Source organism: Pelophylax lessonae (assembly GCF_965119305.1).
Source record: "Pelophylax lessonae genome assembly, chromosome: 3".
Classification (NCBI taxonomy): Eukaryota; Metazoa; Chordata; class Amphibia; order Anura; family Ranidae; genus Pelophylax; species Pelophylax lessonae.
Genome location: NC_138770.1, coordinates 14,725,093 through 14,741,863, shown reverse-complemented (window position 1 = coordinate 14,741,863; position 16,771 = coordinate 14,725,093). Strand labels below are relative to the sequence as shown.

The 16,771-nt window shown below is 43.0% G+C and overlaps 2 protein-coding genes across 2 annotated transcripts in view; both read right to left on the bottom strand.

Annotated features, from left to right (window-relative positions):
* LOC309550227 (uncharacterized protein) overlaps positions 1-16,771 on the bottom strand; it is a 1,381,219-nt gene that overhangs the window by 382,604 nt on the left and 981,844 nt on the right.
* The window catches only part of LOC309548726 (uncharacterized protein), a gene marked incomplete at its 5' end in the record, with an annotated part of 286,787 nt that continues 270,177 nt past the window's right edge, over positions 162-16,771 (bottom strand). The window contains 2 exons of the mRNA XM_082248681.1: positions 162-579; positions 677-883. Coding sequence (XP_082104807.1) covers positions 283-579; positions 677-883 — 504 coding nt within the window. The 3' untranslated portion in view covers positions 162-282. The remainder of the gene's footprint in view (positions 580-676; positions 884-16,771) is intronic.

Sequence of the window (16,771 nt, the reverse complement as noted above, 5' to 3'; positions counted from 1 at the left end):
CAATAACTTGCATATAAGCCTTTAAAATGAGGACTTGATTTTTCATCTTCGTATCCCATAGACTTTATTAGAGTTGACATGTTCGCTAGAACTTTTTCCCTGTTCGAGATGTTCTGGTGTGAACCAAACAGGGGAGGTGTTCGGCCCATCACTATTCAGGACTCATAATATTGGTATTCAGTATTCAGTGGAAGCTTAAATGTTTACATGAGACAAGTTGCAGAGGTCCCACACCGCTGCCTCCCATCTCCTGAGACTGCACTCAGTGACTTGGGTCTGAGACTATACAGACATATCCCTCCACCCGGCACAGCCAGCAGATAACAGAGCAAGTAAATCTGGGAAATCTGCTGTCAGAGATCTTGCTAGACCTGGGCACTCTGGACCAATCAGTGAGCAGTATGGGCGGAGGAATGTATTTAGTGTTAATGACCCACCTGTGCTGATCTCTGTAGGAGTGTCCTCCTCTATAAATGTCCCCGTTATTCCATCCTCCTCCATAGACTGCTGATCATCCCTCACATACCTCTCTTCTTCTTCTGCTTTAATCTCAACTTTTATATCTATCAGATCTTCACCCTAAAGAAAATGAGAGAAAAATCATCTTATTAGTTCACATAAAAAATCCTCACATCACCTCCACAAGTCCATGTTCTAGATACTCCATCGCACCAACCTTGTAACAGCGGGGGATGGTGTGATCTTCCTGTGTGGAATCCCGGGAATACAGAGGACGGGGACATCTCTCTGGTGGGTTCCTGGTATTAGGTGGCTCCATCATATCCTTGTGTCCTTCTGAAAACTCCTCCATCACTCCATACTCCTCATCCTCCTCTTTATACTCTTCTTTAACATCAATATTATCATCCCCGAGGTTTCCACTCTGAATATATAATAAAACATTCATTGTAACAAACATGCTGTGTATAAATTATAACTACCAATAATTATCACTCATCTACCTGAGTACACTGCCGGGGTATAAGATTAATACTTCTAAGATCGAGGATCTTTCTATCAACATTCCTCCCACAACTCTGGGCACCTTACAATCCGCTTACTCGTATCACTAGTGTACCTGTTCCCTCAAATACCTCGTTATTCATGTGACACCTTCTCCTCATTATACTAAGCTAACCTTCCTTCTTTATTTCAAGACATACATTTATCCCTGAAACAATGGGATGCTTACTGTATAATATCTCCTGGCTAGGCGCGGTAAATGTCCTCACAATGTGGTTCCTCCCCAAACTGCTGTACCTATTGGAGACTCTCCCGGTCCAAGTCCCTCTTTCTCTGCTGAAATTGCTGCAAAGTACCTTTGTTACATTTATATGGCACCATAAGTCCCATCGCATAGCACAATCCACTTTGCTTTGGCTGAGATCTAGGGGCGGTCTGGGAGCACCTGACCTGTTAACCACTTCCAATCCGGGCCAATTCTGGCATTTCTCTCCTACATGTAAAAATCATCATTTATTTGCTAAAAAAAATACTCAGAACCCCCCAAACACTAAAAATATATATATATTTTCAGCAAAGATCCTAGAGAATAAAATGGTGGTTGCAGCAATTTTTCAAGCACAATTTCTTTGGAAAAAATACACTTTCATGAATTTTAATGAAAAAAATAAAAAAAGCACCATTGTGACGGTACTCACCGTCACTGGGAGTGAAAGACATATACTTAATGGTTTGGATTGCTTCAAGTGGGACAGTAATATTTGTCAACAACATCTCTCAAGGGATATGAAGATTTAATCCCACTTTACACTGTGAGACCTATAGCCTGTTGCCATGAAGTCTACCTCCTAAATAATCATAGCAATTCGTAGATGTGTATTCCATGTACTTCAATGTAGGAGACAGACAGACTGTCATTGGCAGTCTTGTCCTATTGTCTGTTTTGAGGTGGGATGTGTATTGTGTTAAATCTGCCTGTCCCTTTCTTAAAATGTTAATGAGCCCACATTGTTCTGTCCAGATGGCTAGATAATTAGTTCAGGTTAATTCTGTTTCTGTATACAATTTCATCTGCATATGATAATGTAATCAGGCAAACCCTGACCAGTGTGTGGTAATTTGATCATGAGGGGGATGTGTCCATGCTGTATACATATAAATTCTGTGTGACTGTTCAATAAAGTGATTCCAGTACAAGCCAAGTTGTTGGCTAGCTTTGTATGAGGGCGGCTGGGAAAATCTGGTATATACCGTATGTTCATGACTGCAAGGAAGCCGTATACTGATGGAAGACCACAAACACAGTGTGGGTCGGCGGTTCCGTTACAACCATAGATACTGTAACCCAATTTTTTGTAAGATATAAAAGATGATGTTACGCCGAGTAAATAGATATCAAACACATGTGTCATGCTCTAGAATTTCGCACATTCATGGAATGGAGCAAAACTATGGTACTTAAAAATCTCTATAGGCGACATTCTAAAAATGTTTACAGGTTACCTGTTTAGAGTTACAAATGAGGTCTGTGCTAGAATTATTGCTCTCCTTCTAACGTTCGCATCGATGCCTCACATGTGTGGTCTGAACATTGTTTATATATGCGGGCACAATCTACATATGCGTTTGCTTTTGCGTGCGAGCACGGGGGGACAGGAGCACTTTAAAGCGGAGTTCCGGGCACAAAAAAGATTTTTTTTTTTTTGTGCCCCTCCGCTAGGTATGCCTCACCTGAAAAGGAATTGGATAGTTATTTTTTTTTTTTTTGTTTACTCACCTTTTTATTGAAGATCGTAAATACTCACCTATGACAGCTTCCTCCTCCAGCGCCGAGGCTCACCCCGTCACTTCCTGCCTCACGATGATTCCTGGGAGCTAAACGTCATAGCTCCCAGGAATCAATGTGCCGCACCGGCCCCGCTCGTCATTTCCGGGCGACGCCGCATTCCCCTGCTAAACAGCTTCTGGGCATGCCCAGAAGCTGTTTAGGAATGCGGCGCCGCACCGGAAGTGACGAGAGGGGCCGGTGCAGTGCATTCTGGGACACGAAGACGCGGAAGAAGACAGAGAAGAGGACCGCGCCGGCTTCAGCTGCCCACAACCGAGATGGAAACGCTGTGGAAGAAAATTTCTAAGTAAGTATTTCTTCTTACAGGTAAGTGCGAACCGGGACAGATCAGAGGCTAGCCATTGTGGAATGTGCTAGCCCTGACTGTCCCGGGGGTATGTTCAGCAAAAAATCGTTTCTCTGCCCGGAACTCCGCTTTAATAACTTTATTATTATTTTTTTATTTTTACACCAAATCTAACTTATTTGAATAACTTTTATTCCTATTACAAGAAATGTACACATCCCGTGTAATAGGAATAAGGTGTGACAGGTCCTCTTTATGGAGAAATCTGGGGTCCTGTAGACCCCAGATATCTCCTCTACCCGGGAAAGCATGACAAAAAAGTACATTGATCTCTGCTTTCCAGGATAAAAAACTGGCAGTGTTTACATCTGCCAGCGCCGGAAGTGACATCATGATGTTGCTTTCGGCCTCCCAGGAGCATAGAGATGGCCGGGGACCATCCAGTCTATGGCCAGCTCTATGGTATTCCATCACTGAATTGGTGTTCTGGTTCCCCGATCACAAGGGAGAGCCAAGAGAGGCACTGGAGGGCAGCAGGAGAGGTGCAGGACATCCCCTCCCGCTGCCTGTAAAATCAATCAAGTGGCTCATGAGTGGCTAGGATGGCTTTTACAAGTAAGGGAATTGCTGGCTGAAAAGAAAGATATCTGGATGATGCCTGCAACTGCACCCATCATCCAGATATCACCACTTCAAGTCCAGGACGTCATATGACGGCCTTCCGGTGGGAAGTGGTTAATTTATTATTATGCCTCCCACCTCCACACTTTTATGTCCTGGTCTGTCCATCACCCACCCAGTCGCTGGTCTGAAATAGAATTTTGGCTTATCTACCCCCCTCACCCATGCCCTTTATTATGGTCAGCTGACTCCACCATGTCCTCTCCACTGAAACAATCCTCCTCCCCTATGCTATTTATGTTGTCCATATGGAAAAAATGTGGCACACTGTATTTTTCTTTTTCTATTAGAGCACCCTAGGTGCCCCCAGTGGTCACTAGAACGAGAATTATCTGCAGGACTGTGAAAACAACAGCCAGGTCTATTAAGGGTAACAACAGTTTATTACCCACAATGTGGTGGTTTGGAACAGTCAAGTTAATGAAAAAGCCATCAACACCACTGCAAAAGATCCCTGGGCATTAATGGAAGGGTCATCCAGCACTGCAGTGAGGGCTGATAGAGGGGCGCCAATACAAAAGCCCTGGGAAGAACCAGAGGAAGCCTTGGAGTCCCAGCATGGAACGCAAGCTTGTAAAGTTGCCGTGATGACGTGTTTCACGTGCATGCGCTTTATCAAGTCACGGGGATAAAGACAACTGGAGTATTTAAGCTGTATGTGTCCCAATAGAGGGGTGGGGAGTGGGCGGAGCTATGCAGATCTGGATGCCACTTAACCGATCAATGCTTATGGCTGCCATTGAGTCAGTTGCCATCAAATATAAACTCTACATTATAATCACAAATGTACAAAATATCAGAAAATAATAAAAAGGGGAATATTTGCCTGAATACTATTGTGCATATTCTAAGAACTAACTAATATTATAATAATAATCATAAAAAATAATAAAAATTAAAATATTACTATTAATGTTAATATGTCTGCCAGAGACAACAATTATGACACACAAAGTGGTAAAAAGAAGTTAATGGGATATGAGGATTATTATTAGACAATATTATGGATCTCTAAGTCCTCATTCAGGCCATATGGTGATAAGGAACCAAACTTATAAATCCAGAAGGTCTCCTTCCTACATAAGAGGGAGAACCTTTCATTATCAGTAGGTGAACCCTTGTGGATGGTCCTAATTGCCATGACCTCCAGATAAGCCATGTGCTTGTGATGGAGAAAGTGGCGGGGAACAGGGACCTTTTGCAGAGGTATTGTTGGCTTTTTAATTAACTTGACTGTTCTTATCCACCACATTGTGGTCAATAATCTGTTGGGAGACTTTTCCTCTTAATAGACCTGGCTGTTGTTTTCACAGTCCTGCAGATAATTCTCCTTATAGTTGCGTCATTTTGTAGATTTGGTTACAAGCAAACTCAGACCCTTTGAGGAATTCCACACTAAGCTCCATATTCCCAATAACCTCTTTACCTTTTATATTCAATGGAAGTATTTTTCTCCACCCCCCTCCCCCCCTCCATCATTAGCTTTACACCGCCCAACCAAATTCAAACACATATGAATCCAAGGCCCACACCAACCACACCTCATATCCTCCATCTACAAACTATTATACCAGGTGCTCCCGGTTACTGAAAACCTTCACTTATACCAGTGTTTCTCAACTCCGGTCCTCGGGGCCCACTAACAGGCCAGATTTTAAGTATTACCTTGGGGAGATGCAGACTAGAATACTGCAATCACTGAGCAGCAAATGATATCACCTGTGATGTATTTCAGTTTTCTTGCAAACCTGGCCTGTTAGTGTGCCCCGAGGACCGGAGTTGAGAAACACTGCCTTATACTATATTGCCAAAAGTATTGGGACGCCTGTCTTTACACACACATGAACTTTAATGGCATCCCAGTCTTAGTCTGTAGGGTCCAATATTGAGTTGGCCCACCCTTTGCAGCTATAACAGCTTCAACTCTTCTTGGTACAAAGCAGTCAGGCAAGTACCGTTCTCCTGGCAACCACCAAACCCAGACATGTCCATCGAATGGCCAAACATCTCATGTTCTATCCAGAACTTTCAGGGTTCCTCTGACTTATTTCAGTTTACTGCATATACTGTCCAAGTATTCTGTATGTCTATTGTAAGCTAAAGAGTATTATCTACAGTATATACCCTCTTCATGGTGTAATATCTATATACCCTCTTCATGGTGTAATATCTATATACCCTCTTCATGTTGTAATATCTATATATACCCTCTTCATGGTGTAATACCTATATACCCTCTTCATGGTGTAATATCTATATACCTTCTTCATGGTGTAATATCTATATACCCTCTTCATGGTGTAATATCTATATACCCTCTTCATGGTGTAATACCTATATACCCTCTTCATGTTGTAATATCTATATATACCCTCTTCATGGTGTAATACCTATATACCCTCTTCATGGTGTAATATCTATATACCTTCTTCATGGTGTAATATCTATATACCCTCTTCATGGTGTAATATCTATTTACCCTCTTCATGGTGTAATATCTATATACCCTCTTCATGATGTAATATTTATATACCCTCTTCATGCTGTAATATCTATATACCCTCTTCATGGTGTAATACCTATATACCCTCTTCATGGTGTAATACCTATATACCTTCTTCATGGTGTAATATCTATATACCCTCTTCATGATGTAATATCTATATATACCCTCTTCATGGTATAATATCTATATAGCCTCTTCATGGTGTAATATCTATATATACCCTCTTCATGGTGTAATATCTATATACCTTCTTCATGGTGTAATATCTATATACCTTCTTCATGGTGTAATATCTATATACCTTCTTCATGGTGTAATATCTATATACCCTCTTCATGGTGTAATACCTATATACCCTCTTCATGGTGTAATATCTATATACCCTCTTCATGATGTAATATCTATATATCCTCTTCATGCTGTAATATCTATATACCCTCTTCATGGTATAATATCTATATAGCCTCTTCATGGTGTAATATCTATATACCCTCTCCATGGTGTAATATCTATATACCCTCTTCATGGTGTAATATCTATATACCTTCTTCATGGTGTAATATCTATATACCTTCTTCATGGTGTAATATCTATATACCTTCTTCATGGTGTAATATCAATATACCCTCTTCATGGTGTAATATCTATATATACCCTCTTCATGGTGTAATATCTATATATACCCTCTTCATGGTGTAATACCTATATACCCTCTTCATGGTGTAATATCTATATACCCTCTTCATGCTGTAATATCTATATACCATCTTCATGGTGTAATATCTATATACCCTCTTCATGGTGTAATATCTATATACCCTCTTCATGGTGTAATACCTATATACCCTCTTCATGGTGTAATATCTATATACCCTCTTCATGCTGTAATATCTATATACCCTCTTCATGCTGTAATATCTATATACCCTCTTCATGCTGTAATATCTATATACCATCTTCATGGTGTAATATCTATATACCCTCTTCATGGTGTAATATCTATATACCCTCTTCATGGTGTAATACCTATATACCATCTTCATGGTGTAATATCTATATACCCTCTTCATGGTGTAATATATATATATACCCTCTTCATGGGGTAATATATATATACCCTCTTCATGGGGTAATATCTATATATACCCTCTTCATGGTGTAATATCTATATACCCTCTTCATTGCCTGTGTTGTGAAATACAATGGATGAAACTTCTTTATTTTTGGGAAAATCCATAAAAATAAAATTACAAAAAGAATTCCCAGCACCGCTCACCTCTCCTGTCAGCAGCTCCATCATCTTCTTGGTGACTTCTAGAATCTTCTGCATGTTGTGTCTCTCAGGTTTTAGGGAGTCACATGGAGGCACTGTGATGGTCATATGATCACCTGACTTCAGAAGAGGAAATCTCTGTATTGAGGAACCAATAGGAATATCATGTTAGAATCCCAGAATCCTCCTCGCCTCTCCAGTCAGGTCTGTGTTTTATTAATAGAGATAAGAGTGATGTCATGTGACCTCCCAGAATCCTCCTCACCTCTCCGGTCAGGTCTGTGTTTTATTTATAGAGATAAGAGTGATGTCATGTGATCTCCCAGAATCCTCCTCACCTCTTTGGTCAGCTCTGTAACGTTAAAAAACCATACCCCGTGAAGAAACCATACCCCTCGTCACTTCCGGTCTGAAACAGCAGAGCAGCGCAGTAGTGCGCATGCTCAGAGCCCCGGATACGTAATTGAAGGAGAAAGAATTTGACAAGTGCGCATGCTCGGTGGGCATGAAAATATCACGGCACTGTCTCTAATGTTATACTTGCGGCGGGTACATTAAAACACTTCGGGTGCAACATAAATCATGTCCTCTCCTATCGCTGTAACTTCCCTCATCTCCGGTAATAAATATAAAAGCGGCGGCGGGTGTATGAGACGTAAATGTGACGGCGATCGCGGCTCCGTGATCCGCTTTTATATTTATTACCGGAGATGAGGGATGTTACAGCGATAGGAGAGGACATGATTTATGTTGCACCCGAAGTGTTTTAATGTAAGCGCCGCAAGTTTAACTACCGTGAGAAATCCATACCCTCCGTAGCTGAACCGGAAGTGACGAGGGTATGGTTTTCTCACGGGTATGTTTTTTTCACGGAACAAGCTCTGTGTTTAATTAATAGAGATAAGAGTGATGTCATGTGACCTCCCAGAATCCTCCTCACCTCTCCGGTCAGGTCTGTGTTTTATTAAGAGATAAGAATGATGTCATGGGACCTCCCAGAATCCTCCTCACCTCTCTGGTCAGGTCTGTGTTTTATTAATAGATATAAGAGTGATGATATGTGACCTCCCAGAATCCTCCTCACCTCTCCGGTCAAGTCTGTGTTTTATTAATAGAGATAAGAGTGATGTCATGTGACCTCCCAGAATCCTCCTCACCTCTCCGGTCAGCAGGTAGATGATCTCCAGGGTGAGGTTTAGTATCTTCTCAGTCATGTGACTCCGATCCTCCTCCATCCTCATTGGTCATGTAATCTATACAGGTTTCCCTGTAAACCAATAATTGATGACAGAGAATGATGTGGACTGTACTGGTTGTACAATATTAGGATGGGGATGTATGGGGGATAATATGAGGGAAGAATGGACCCAGGTGGGATTACACAGAGGAACATTCAGTTTAGTGTTCTTTTGATCCAGAAGTCTCTTACCTTTGGCTTGACAGATCACAAAGTCTTTTTTGCTAGTTTTTGATCTGCTGGTAAAGAGGGACAAATAAGATTATTTTTATGTCTAAACAAACCCCCCCCATCCCCCACACCTAATACAAGTCAACAAAGTTGTTTAAAAAAAAAAAAAAAAGACTAATCGGGAAATAAGAATTAGGAGATTTTTCCGGCCCCGTAAGTGTGGAAATGTTCTGACCCTGAAGGGGTTAATCTAGGTTTCCACACTATATATGTGTGTATCAGCATCTGCTGGAGATAAAAGACGTCACAGTGACTATGGAGGAAGAGGACGGACATGACGGGAGGGGTTACTGGGTTTAAATAGAAAATAAGAACTTATTACCTCCTTTGCTGCTACTTCCAGCAACGTCTCCTCTCTACTTCCTCCCGTCTCGCCTCTCACCCAGAATTCCTTTTTATATCTGACATCACTTCCTGTCTGTACCTGACATCACTTCCTGTCTGTATTCCATAGAGACTTCCTGTCTGGGTCAAAGTGAGATTACCACCTTGTGGAGGTCAGAGGAACTGCAGCCCTGGTAGTGTGAACACGGTGTAACGTTAGAAAACCATACCTCGTGAAAATTCCATACCCACGTCACTTCCTGTCAGAAACGTAATGGAACAGCTGAGCAGCTTAGCAGTGCGCAAGCTCACAGCTCCGGCTACGTCATTGAACAGTTGAGGAGCTTAGCATTGCGCATGCTCGGAGGGTAGGGAATTTTCATGGTAGTGTGTTGTAACGTTACACCACCGCATCAGCTGTTGCGGCGGTTACATTAAAACATGTCGGCTGCAACATGAAATCATGTCCGCTCCTACCCCTGTCACTTCCCTGATCTCGGCTACTAAATGTAAAAGTGGCGGCGGGTTTTTTCATAGACCCGCCACCGCTTTTATATTTTGTAGCCAAGATCAGGGAAGTGACAGGGGTAGGAGCGGACATGATTTCATGTTGCAGCCGAGATGTTTTAATGTAACCGCCGCAACAGCTGATGCAGTGTAACGTTAAACACACTACCATGAACATTCCCTACCCTCCGAGCATGCGCACTAGTAAGCTACTCAGCTGTTCAATGACGTATGTGCAACGTAGGTGCACCGGAAGTGACGAGGGTAGGGAATTTTCACGGGTATGGTTTTTTCACGGAACAACGGCCTTGTGCTGTGTGTGTATGTACTGTATATCCTTCCCCTTTCTCTCCTCCCTGAGTGTGTATGAAGAGGCGGAGCTCCTGCTGGAACAGCGGTCGGAGGAGGAAGCCGAGTCTAGGAGGGAGACAGAAGGCACAGCAGACTTGCAGGAGTTAGCAAGGAGGATCCAGTTCCTTTGCCATCGGAGTTGCGGAGAGTGTGAAGGATGTGTAAAAAATTAAAATTATAACCCACGCTTAGAACTATAAATAAAAAGTGATCCTGCAGCTACTGTTCACTAGGTAAAAACCAAGAAAATCAATAAAATGCCAAAAAAGACAGTGGTTGCAAGAATGTGCATATCCATAAAATAATAAATTAATTAAATCATGGAAGGTGCAATTGTATTACGAATGTGCATATCCATAAAATAAATATAGAAAACAACAATAGATTAGATCATGTAAGGTGCAATTGTGCTACGTCAATAATGACAACTAACATCAATTCACAGAATAATTAACGTGCAATGGTGCCAAAACTATCATTTTGTGCATAAAGTGCAAAAGTGCTGAATATTACAGTGCAAAAAAAAATGTCCAAAATTTGGTAAACAGTCCACTCAAAGTATAACTTCAATAAAGTGCTGTAATCAAAGGAAAGGTGCTTGAGGTGCTCCACACAGTGGAAAGGTGCTTCAAAAACCCTCTTGGGGATCCACTCACCAGAACTATATGGTTAATGGGCCTGGAACATACAATGGTCCTCCAACATAATATGAGCCCTTTCTTAGGGTTACCTACAGGATGGATGAGCCTTTAAAGTGGATGGGTCAGCAAACCTCCAGCCTCCAATATAGTCACCCCCTCAATGATCACTTCTCCTCGGTGCCCCTACACATACCCCGCACAGACCCTGCACTCCGCTCCAGCCTACACTGAGCATATTACGTTGGAGGACCATTGTATGTTCCAGGCCCATTAACCATATAGTTCAAGTACAGTTTTTTGCACTGTAATATTCAGCACTTTTGCACTTTATGCACAAAATTATAGTTTTGGCCCCATTGCACTTTAATTCTGTAATTCTGTGAATTGATGTTAGTTGTCTTTATTGACATAGCACAATTGCACCTTACATGATCTAATCTATTGTTGTTTTCTATATTTATTATATGGATATGCACATTCGTAATACAATTGCACCTTACATGATTTAATTTATTTATTATTTTATGGATATGCACATTCTTGCAAGCGCTGTCTTTTTTGCCATTTTATAGAGTGTGAAGGATGTTTGTGACTTTGGTCTTGGAGTCATATTGCTCTGGAGAGTGGATAAGCACTACTAAGGGGGTACCCTCACCATCACGTGTAAAACAGAAAGTAAAAATGATCCGACACAGGAAGCAGAAAAAAGCCTGGGTCATTGCTAGATCTATTGTGTCATGACTTTTGCGTGTCCAGCGAATGTGGACTACAAGAAAATGGCCACCCCATGCATTCCTATGGGGAACTAACAGAAAATCAATGGAAAATAATGAGAACAAATCTACAGCAAAATGGCGGCCCCCACCGTGCACCATGCAGTCCCTGGAACCCAGTCCCAGGTCCCCCGGTCCCAGACAAGTGGCATCAGAAGGTCCTTAACAAAAGACCCCACCAGGACAGTCACTGCCCCCCCCCCCACAGGAACACTGCAGCGGCCGTAATATTACTACCCCCCAAGGTAAGAACCTACTAGGGGAAGGGGGAGAATAACTGGGGGGGGGGGGCTGGTATGTCCGAGAGGCCAGGGGAAGCGAGGGATCTCCCGAGGGTCCAACCACTCCAAGGAGGGGGCCCACGTCCACCTCGAGACCGCCAGAGGATTGGGGGGACAGCATTACTCACCATACAACGATACCAGGTGGGCGCCACTCCAAACAGACCACTTCCCACCCGGGGTGGGGGTGCTGCCAGCCAGGGGGTATGCTTCGACTCAGGGTGTTCTAGGTCATCACGTCCCAGCAAAACGGTCCACTCGCAGGCTCTTCCCCATCCATCGGGGCTTTATCTTAGCAAGGCCTAGTGCTGGACTATAACCTGTTCACGCTCACTGGCCAGGCTGGATCTAGATTATCTAGTGCAAAACTGCAGCCAGCTGTTGCTTGTATTTCCGTAAACTAGTAAATAAAAATTACATATAACAAAAATTTCCCTTTTAAATAGCTAAGACCGCAATCCCAGCAGGGAATTAGGTCCTACTCCTAAACCAGGCAGAAACAAATGGAGGGCTGTAGGAGAGTGTGTTGGGTTATGCCTGCAGGGACAGTCCCATAGGTGTGGTAAAGCTTTTTCCTGCCTAGTGTCCTATTCCTGATGGGAGAAGCATAACCCAATGGTCTAAGAAAATATGGAGCTACATCTGTCAATGAAAGATAGAGAAATATTTCTATCCCCCTTGGTGAGAGTGGAGATGACCCATCTATAGGGATATACAGTACATACACACACAGCACAAGGCCGTGTTCACACTACTAGACGTTTCTCAGGGCTGCAGTTCCTCTGAGCTCCACAAGGTGGTGTTCTCACTTCTACTCAGACAGGAAGTCTCTATGGAATACAGACAGGAAGTGATTTCAGGTACACACAGGAAATGATGTCAGATACAGACAGGAAGTTCCAGATGAAAGGTCAGTCGGGAGGAAGTAGAGAGGAGACATTACTGGAAGTGGCAGCAGAGGAGGTAATAAGATCTTATTTTCTATTTACACCCAGTAACCCCCGTCATGTCCGTTCTCTTCCTCCATACTCACTGTGACGTCTTTTATCTCCAGCAGATGATGATACACCCATATATAGTGTGGAAACCTAGATCAACCCCTTCAGGGGGATCAGTTGATGAATAATATATCTTCCTTCCAAATCTGGCCATACATGATTCAGTTTTATCGTTCAGCCAGCGGGATCATGAGAGAAAAAAAAACTAAAGCGATTCCCCCATCCACACATTGGAGGGGGATGGGGGGATCTGCACTATTGTATTCTGACAATGGAGGGCGCTCCTCCGCTCTCAGAATACACAGATCAGTGATGAAGCTATTGGCTGCAGCCGCTGATCGAGTGACTTTTATCCGGCAGTGACCACACATGGATGGAAATGTGACGATCCCTGCTGAATTTCCATGTATCTATGGTCACCTTAAGTGACTTCCTCCCCTCCCCCTCATCTCCTGCATTATATAAGTCATGCTGAGATAATCTCCTATTGGCTGAGCAATATTCTCATTTGTTTCTGAGCTCCTTCTTGCTATTCCTCGTCCTGCCTGTTGTTTCCTTGGATTGATTTTCTGTGTAGTGACCCCGGCTTCATCTCTTGGATGCGCTTGTCTGTTGCTTTCCCTGACCTTTATCCTGATTCCTAGATCTCCACCTCATCTCTCCTCCATATCCTCTTACACAGATTTTCTCTATACCTGCAGTGACTCTGGGGGGTGGAAACTTGGCACCAGCATGCTGAAAAATCCATCCCCACCATTAGGAGCTCTGGAGAAAATTGTATGCTATTTACACTCCGTTCCTCCAGACGTCACCTGATCACATGAGAGATTACTTTCACAAATTCCTGACAGATTTCTGTATGGTAAAGCTCAAAGTTCACTTTTCAGCTTAAGAGAGGTAGGACGCACCCAGGAACAATGATTTAGTTTGCAAGGGAGCCTCATATAGAGGACTCTCAAATCTCTCCATTCAAATGTCCCTCCCTTCAGAGTCTATATGTCCTATGACATCACACTGACCTCACGGCTCCCCCCATGTCTCTCCCTTGGACAGAGGGGTGGCTGTGGACATGGTATACTTGGACAGAGGGGTGGCTGTGGATGTGGTATACTTGGACAGAGGGGTGGCTGTGGACGTGGTATACTTGGACAGAGGAGTGGCTGGGGACGTGGTATACTTGGACAGAGGGGTGGCTGTGGACGTGGTATACTTGGACAGAGGGGTGGCTGTGGACGTGGTATACTTGGACAGAGAGCTGGCTGTGGACGTGGTATACTTGGACAGAGGGATGGCTGTGGACGTGGTATACTTGGACAAAGGGGTGGCTGTGGATGTGGCATACTTGGACAGAGGGGTGGCTGTGGACATGGTATACTTGGACAGAGGGGTGGCTGGGGACGTGGTATACTTGGACAGAGGGGTGGCTGGGGACGTGGTATACTTGGACAGAGGGGTGGCTGGGGACGTGGTATACTTGAAAAAGCGTGTGACACCGTTCCCCACACACGGCTAATGTGTAAGGTAAAGTCTACAGGCTATAAAATCCATTTGTAAAAGGGATACAAAATATGCTAAAAGACAGAGAATAATGGTTGATGATTCTTACTCTGAAAGGTGTAAGGTTATCAGTGGTGTGGGTATAGGATTGAATATATGGAGGTTTTCTATGTGTGTTTTTATTTTTTTTTTCTATGTTGGGTAATCTGAATGGACTTGTGTCTTTTTTCAACCAGATTAACTATGTAACTATGTGTGTGGATGTTATCTATATCATTGTGTGTGTCAGGTTCCTATAAGGTGTCAGGATGTCACTGTCTATTTCTCCATGGAGGAGTGGGAGTATTTAGAAGGACACAAGGATCTCTACAAGGACGTCATGATGGAGAATCAGCCGCCCCTCACATCACCGGGTAAGAGGAGACTTTATTGTAAAGGAGAGAGCAGTACGGAGGCTCCACCTAGATCCCCCATCATCTGATAAACACATAGAAACAATGTATTCAGTCAGTGTGTGTGTTTCCTACAGATGGATCCAGTAATGGGAACCCACCAGAGAGATGTCCCCGTCCTCTGTATTCCCGGGATTCCACACAGGAAGGTCACACCATCCCCCACCATCATCAGGTAGATGAGGAACAATCACTGATAGTATCATTAGGATCTGTACATTATCTGCATTGTTACCATTGATGTCATTTTTATTATATATTCAGAGTGGAAACCTGAGAGATTCTAAAGTTGAGGTTAAAGAAGAGATAAAAGAGGAGGATGATGAGGATGGGGTGATGGAGGAGTCAGAGTTTCTAAAAGAACACAAAGATCTGTACCAGGACACCATGGAGGAGTCATCCAGCTACAGAAACCCACCAGAGAGATGTCCCCGTCCTCTGTATTCCCGGGATTCCACACAGGAAGGTCACACCATCCCCCACCATCATCAGGTAGATGAGTGACAATTATTGGTAGTTCTGATTTATACACAGCATGTTTGTTACAATGAATGTTTTATTATATATTCAGAGTGGAAACCTCGGGGATGATAATATTGATGTTAAAGAAGAGTATAAAGAGGAGGATGAGGAGTATGGAGTGATGGAGGAGTTTTCAGAAGGACACAAGGATATGATGGAGCCACCTAATACCAGGAACCCACCAGAGAGATGTCCCCGTCCTCTGTATTCCCGGGATTCCACACAGGAAGGTCACACCATCCCTCACTGTTACAAGGTTGGTGAGACAGAGATTATAAAACACAAACTCATGGAGACAATGTGTGGAATTTTCTGTGATGTTACTATAGTAAATCTTATATTTTACAGATGATATTCTCTCTCATTTTCTTGGTTTAGAGTGGAGATCCAATCGATATAGAATTTGAGGTTAAAGCAGAAGAAGAAGAGACATATGTGAGGGATGATCAGCAGTCTATGGAGGAGGATGGAATAACGGGGACATTTATAGAGGAGGACACTCCTACAGAGATCAGCACAGGTTGGTCATTAACACTAAATACATTCCTCCACCCATACTGCTCACTGATTGGTCTAGAGTAGGGCGGGGACTGGGTGATATCAGCCTGTAATACCCTGGTCACTTTCCTGAGCTGAGTTCCCCGTCCTGTATTCCTGTATTTCTCTCGGATAATCTTCCTTCTCTGTGCTGCAGACACAATTTATGTCTCTAGACTGGATTTATGCAGATTCTGGGGTTCAGCTGGCAGCAAAATGTTGATTTTCACTATAGGTGTTACCAACCTAAGCACCTAGGACATGTGTTTTGGTTCTTCTGCCCCATGCCAGGGTCTAGTAAGATCTCTGACAGAACAATTCTCCCGGGATTACTTGCTCTGTTATTTGCTGGCTGTGCCGGGTGGAGGGATATGTCTGTATAGTCTCACACCCAAGTCACTGAGTGCAGTCTCAGGAGATGGGAGGCAGCGGTGTGGGACCTCTGCAACTTGTCTCATGTAAACATATAATATTGATATTTAGGAATCAGTGGAAGCTTAAGAGTCCTGACCCTTACACTGTATAATTTATATTATAAATGTAAATGGTGGAAAGCTGGGAGAATGCCATCATCCCGGTCATAACATCCAAAAAATACCCTCTATAGGAGTAGGGACTATTATGGGCATATAAGACAAAAGAAATTCCAAAAACATGGATTATAAAACAATATACATTTTATTACATACAGATTGAAAACTAGATTATAAAAGAATGTGTCCTGTGAACATTTGTGAAATAGCAGTTTACCGGTATGATTACCAAGACCTCAACCAAAACATAATAATGAAATGAGACGTCCGAGGCGTTTCGAAAATGAGGGTCGGAAATCTTCTTTGGGATGCTCATATGGTAGGTATAA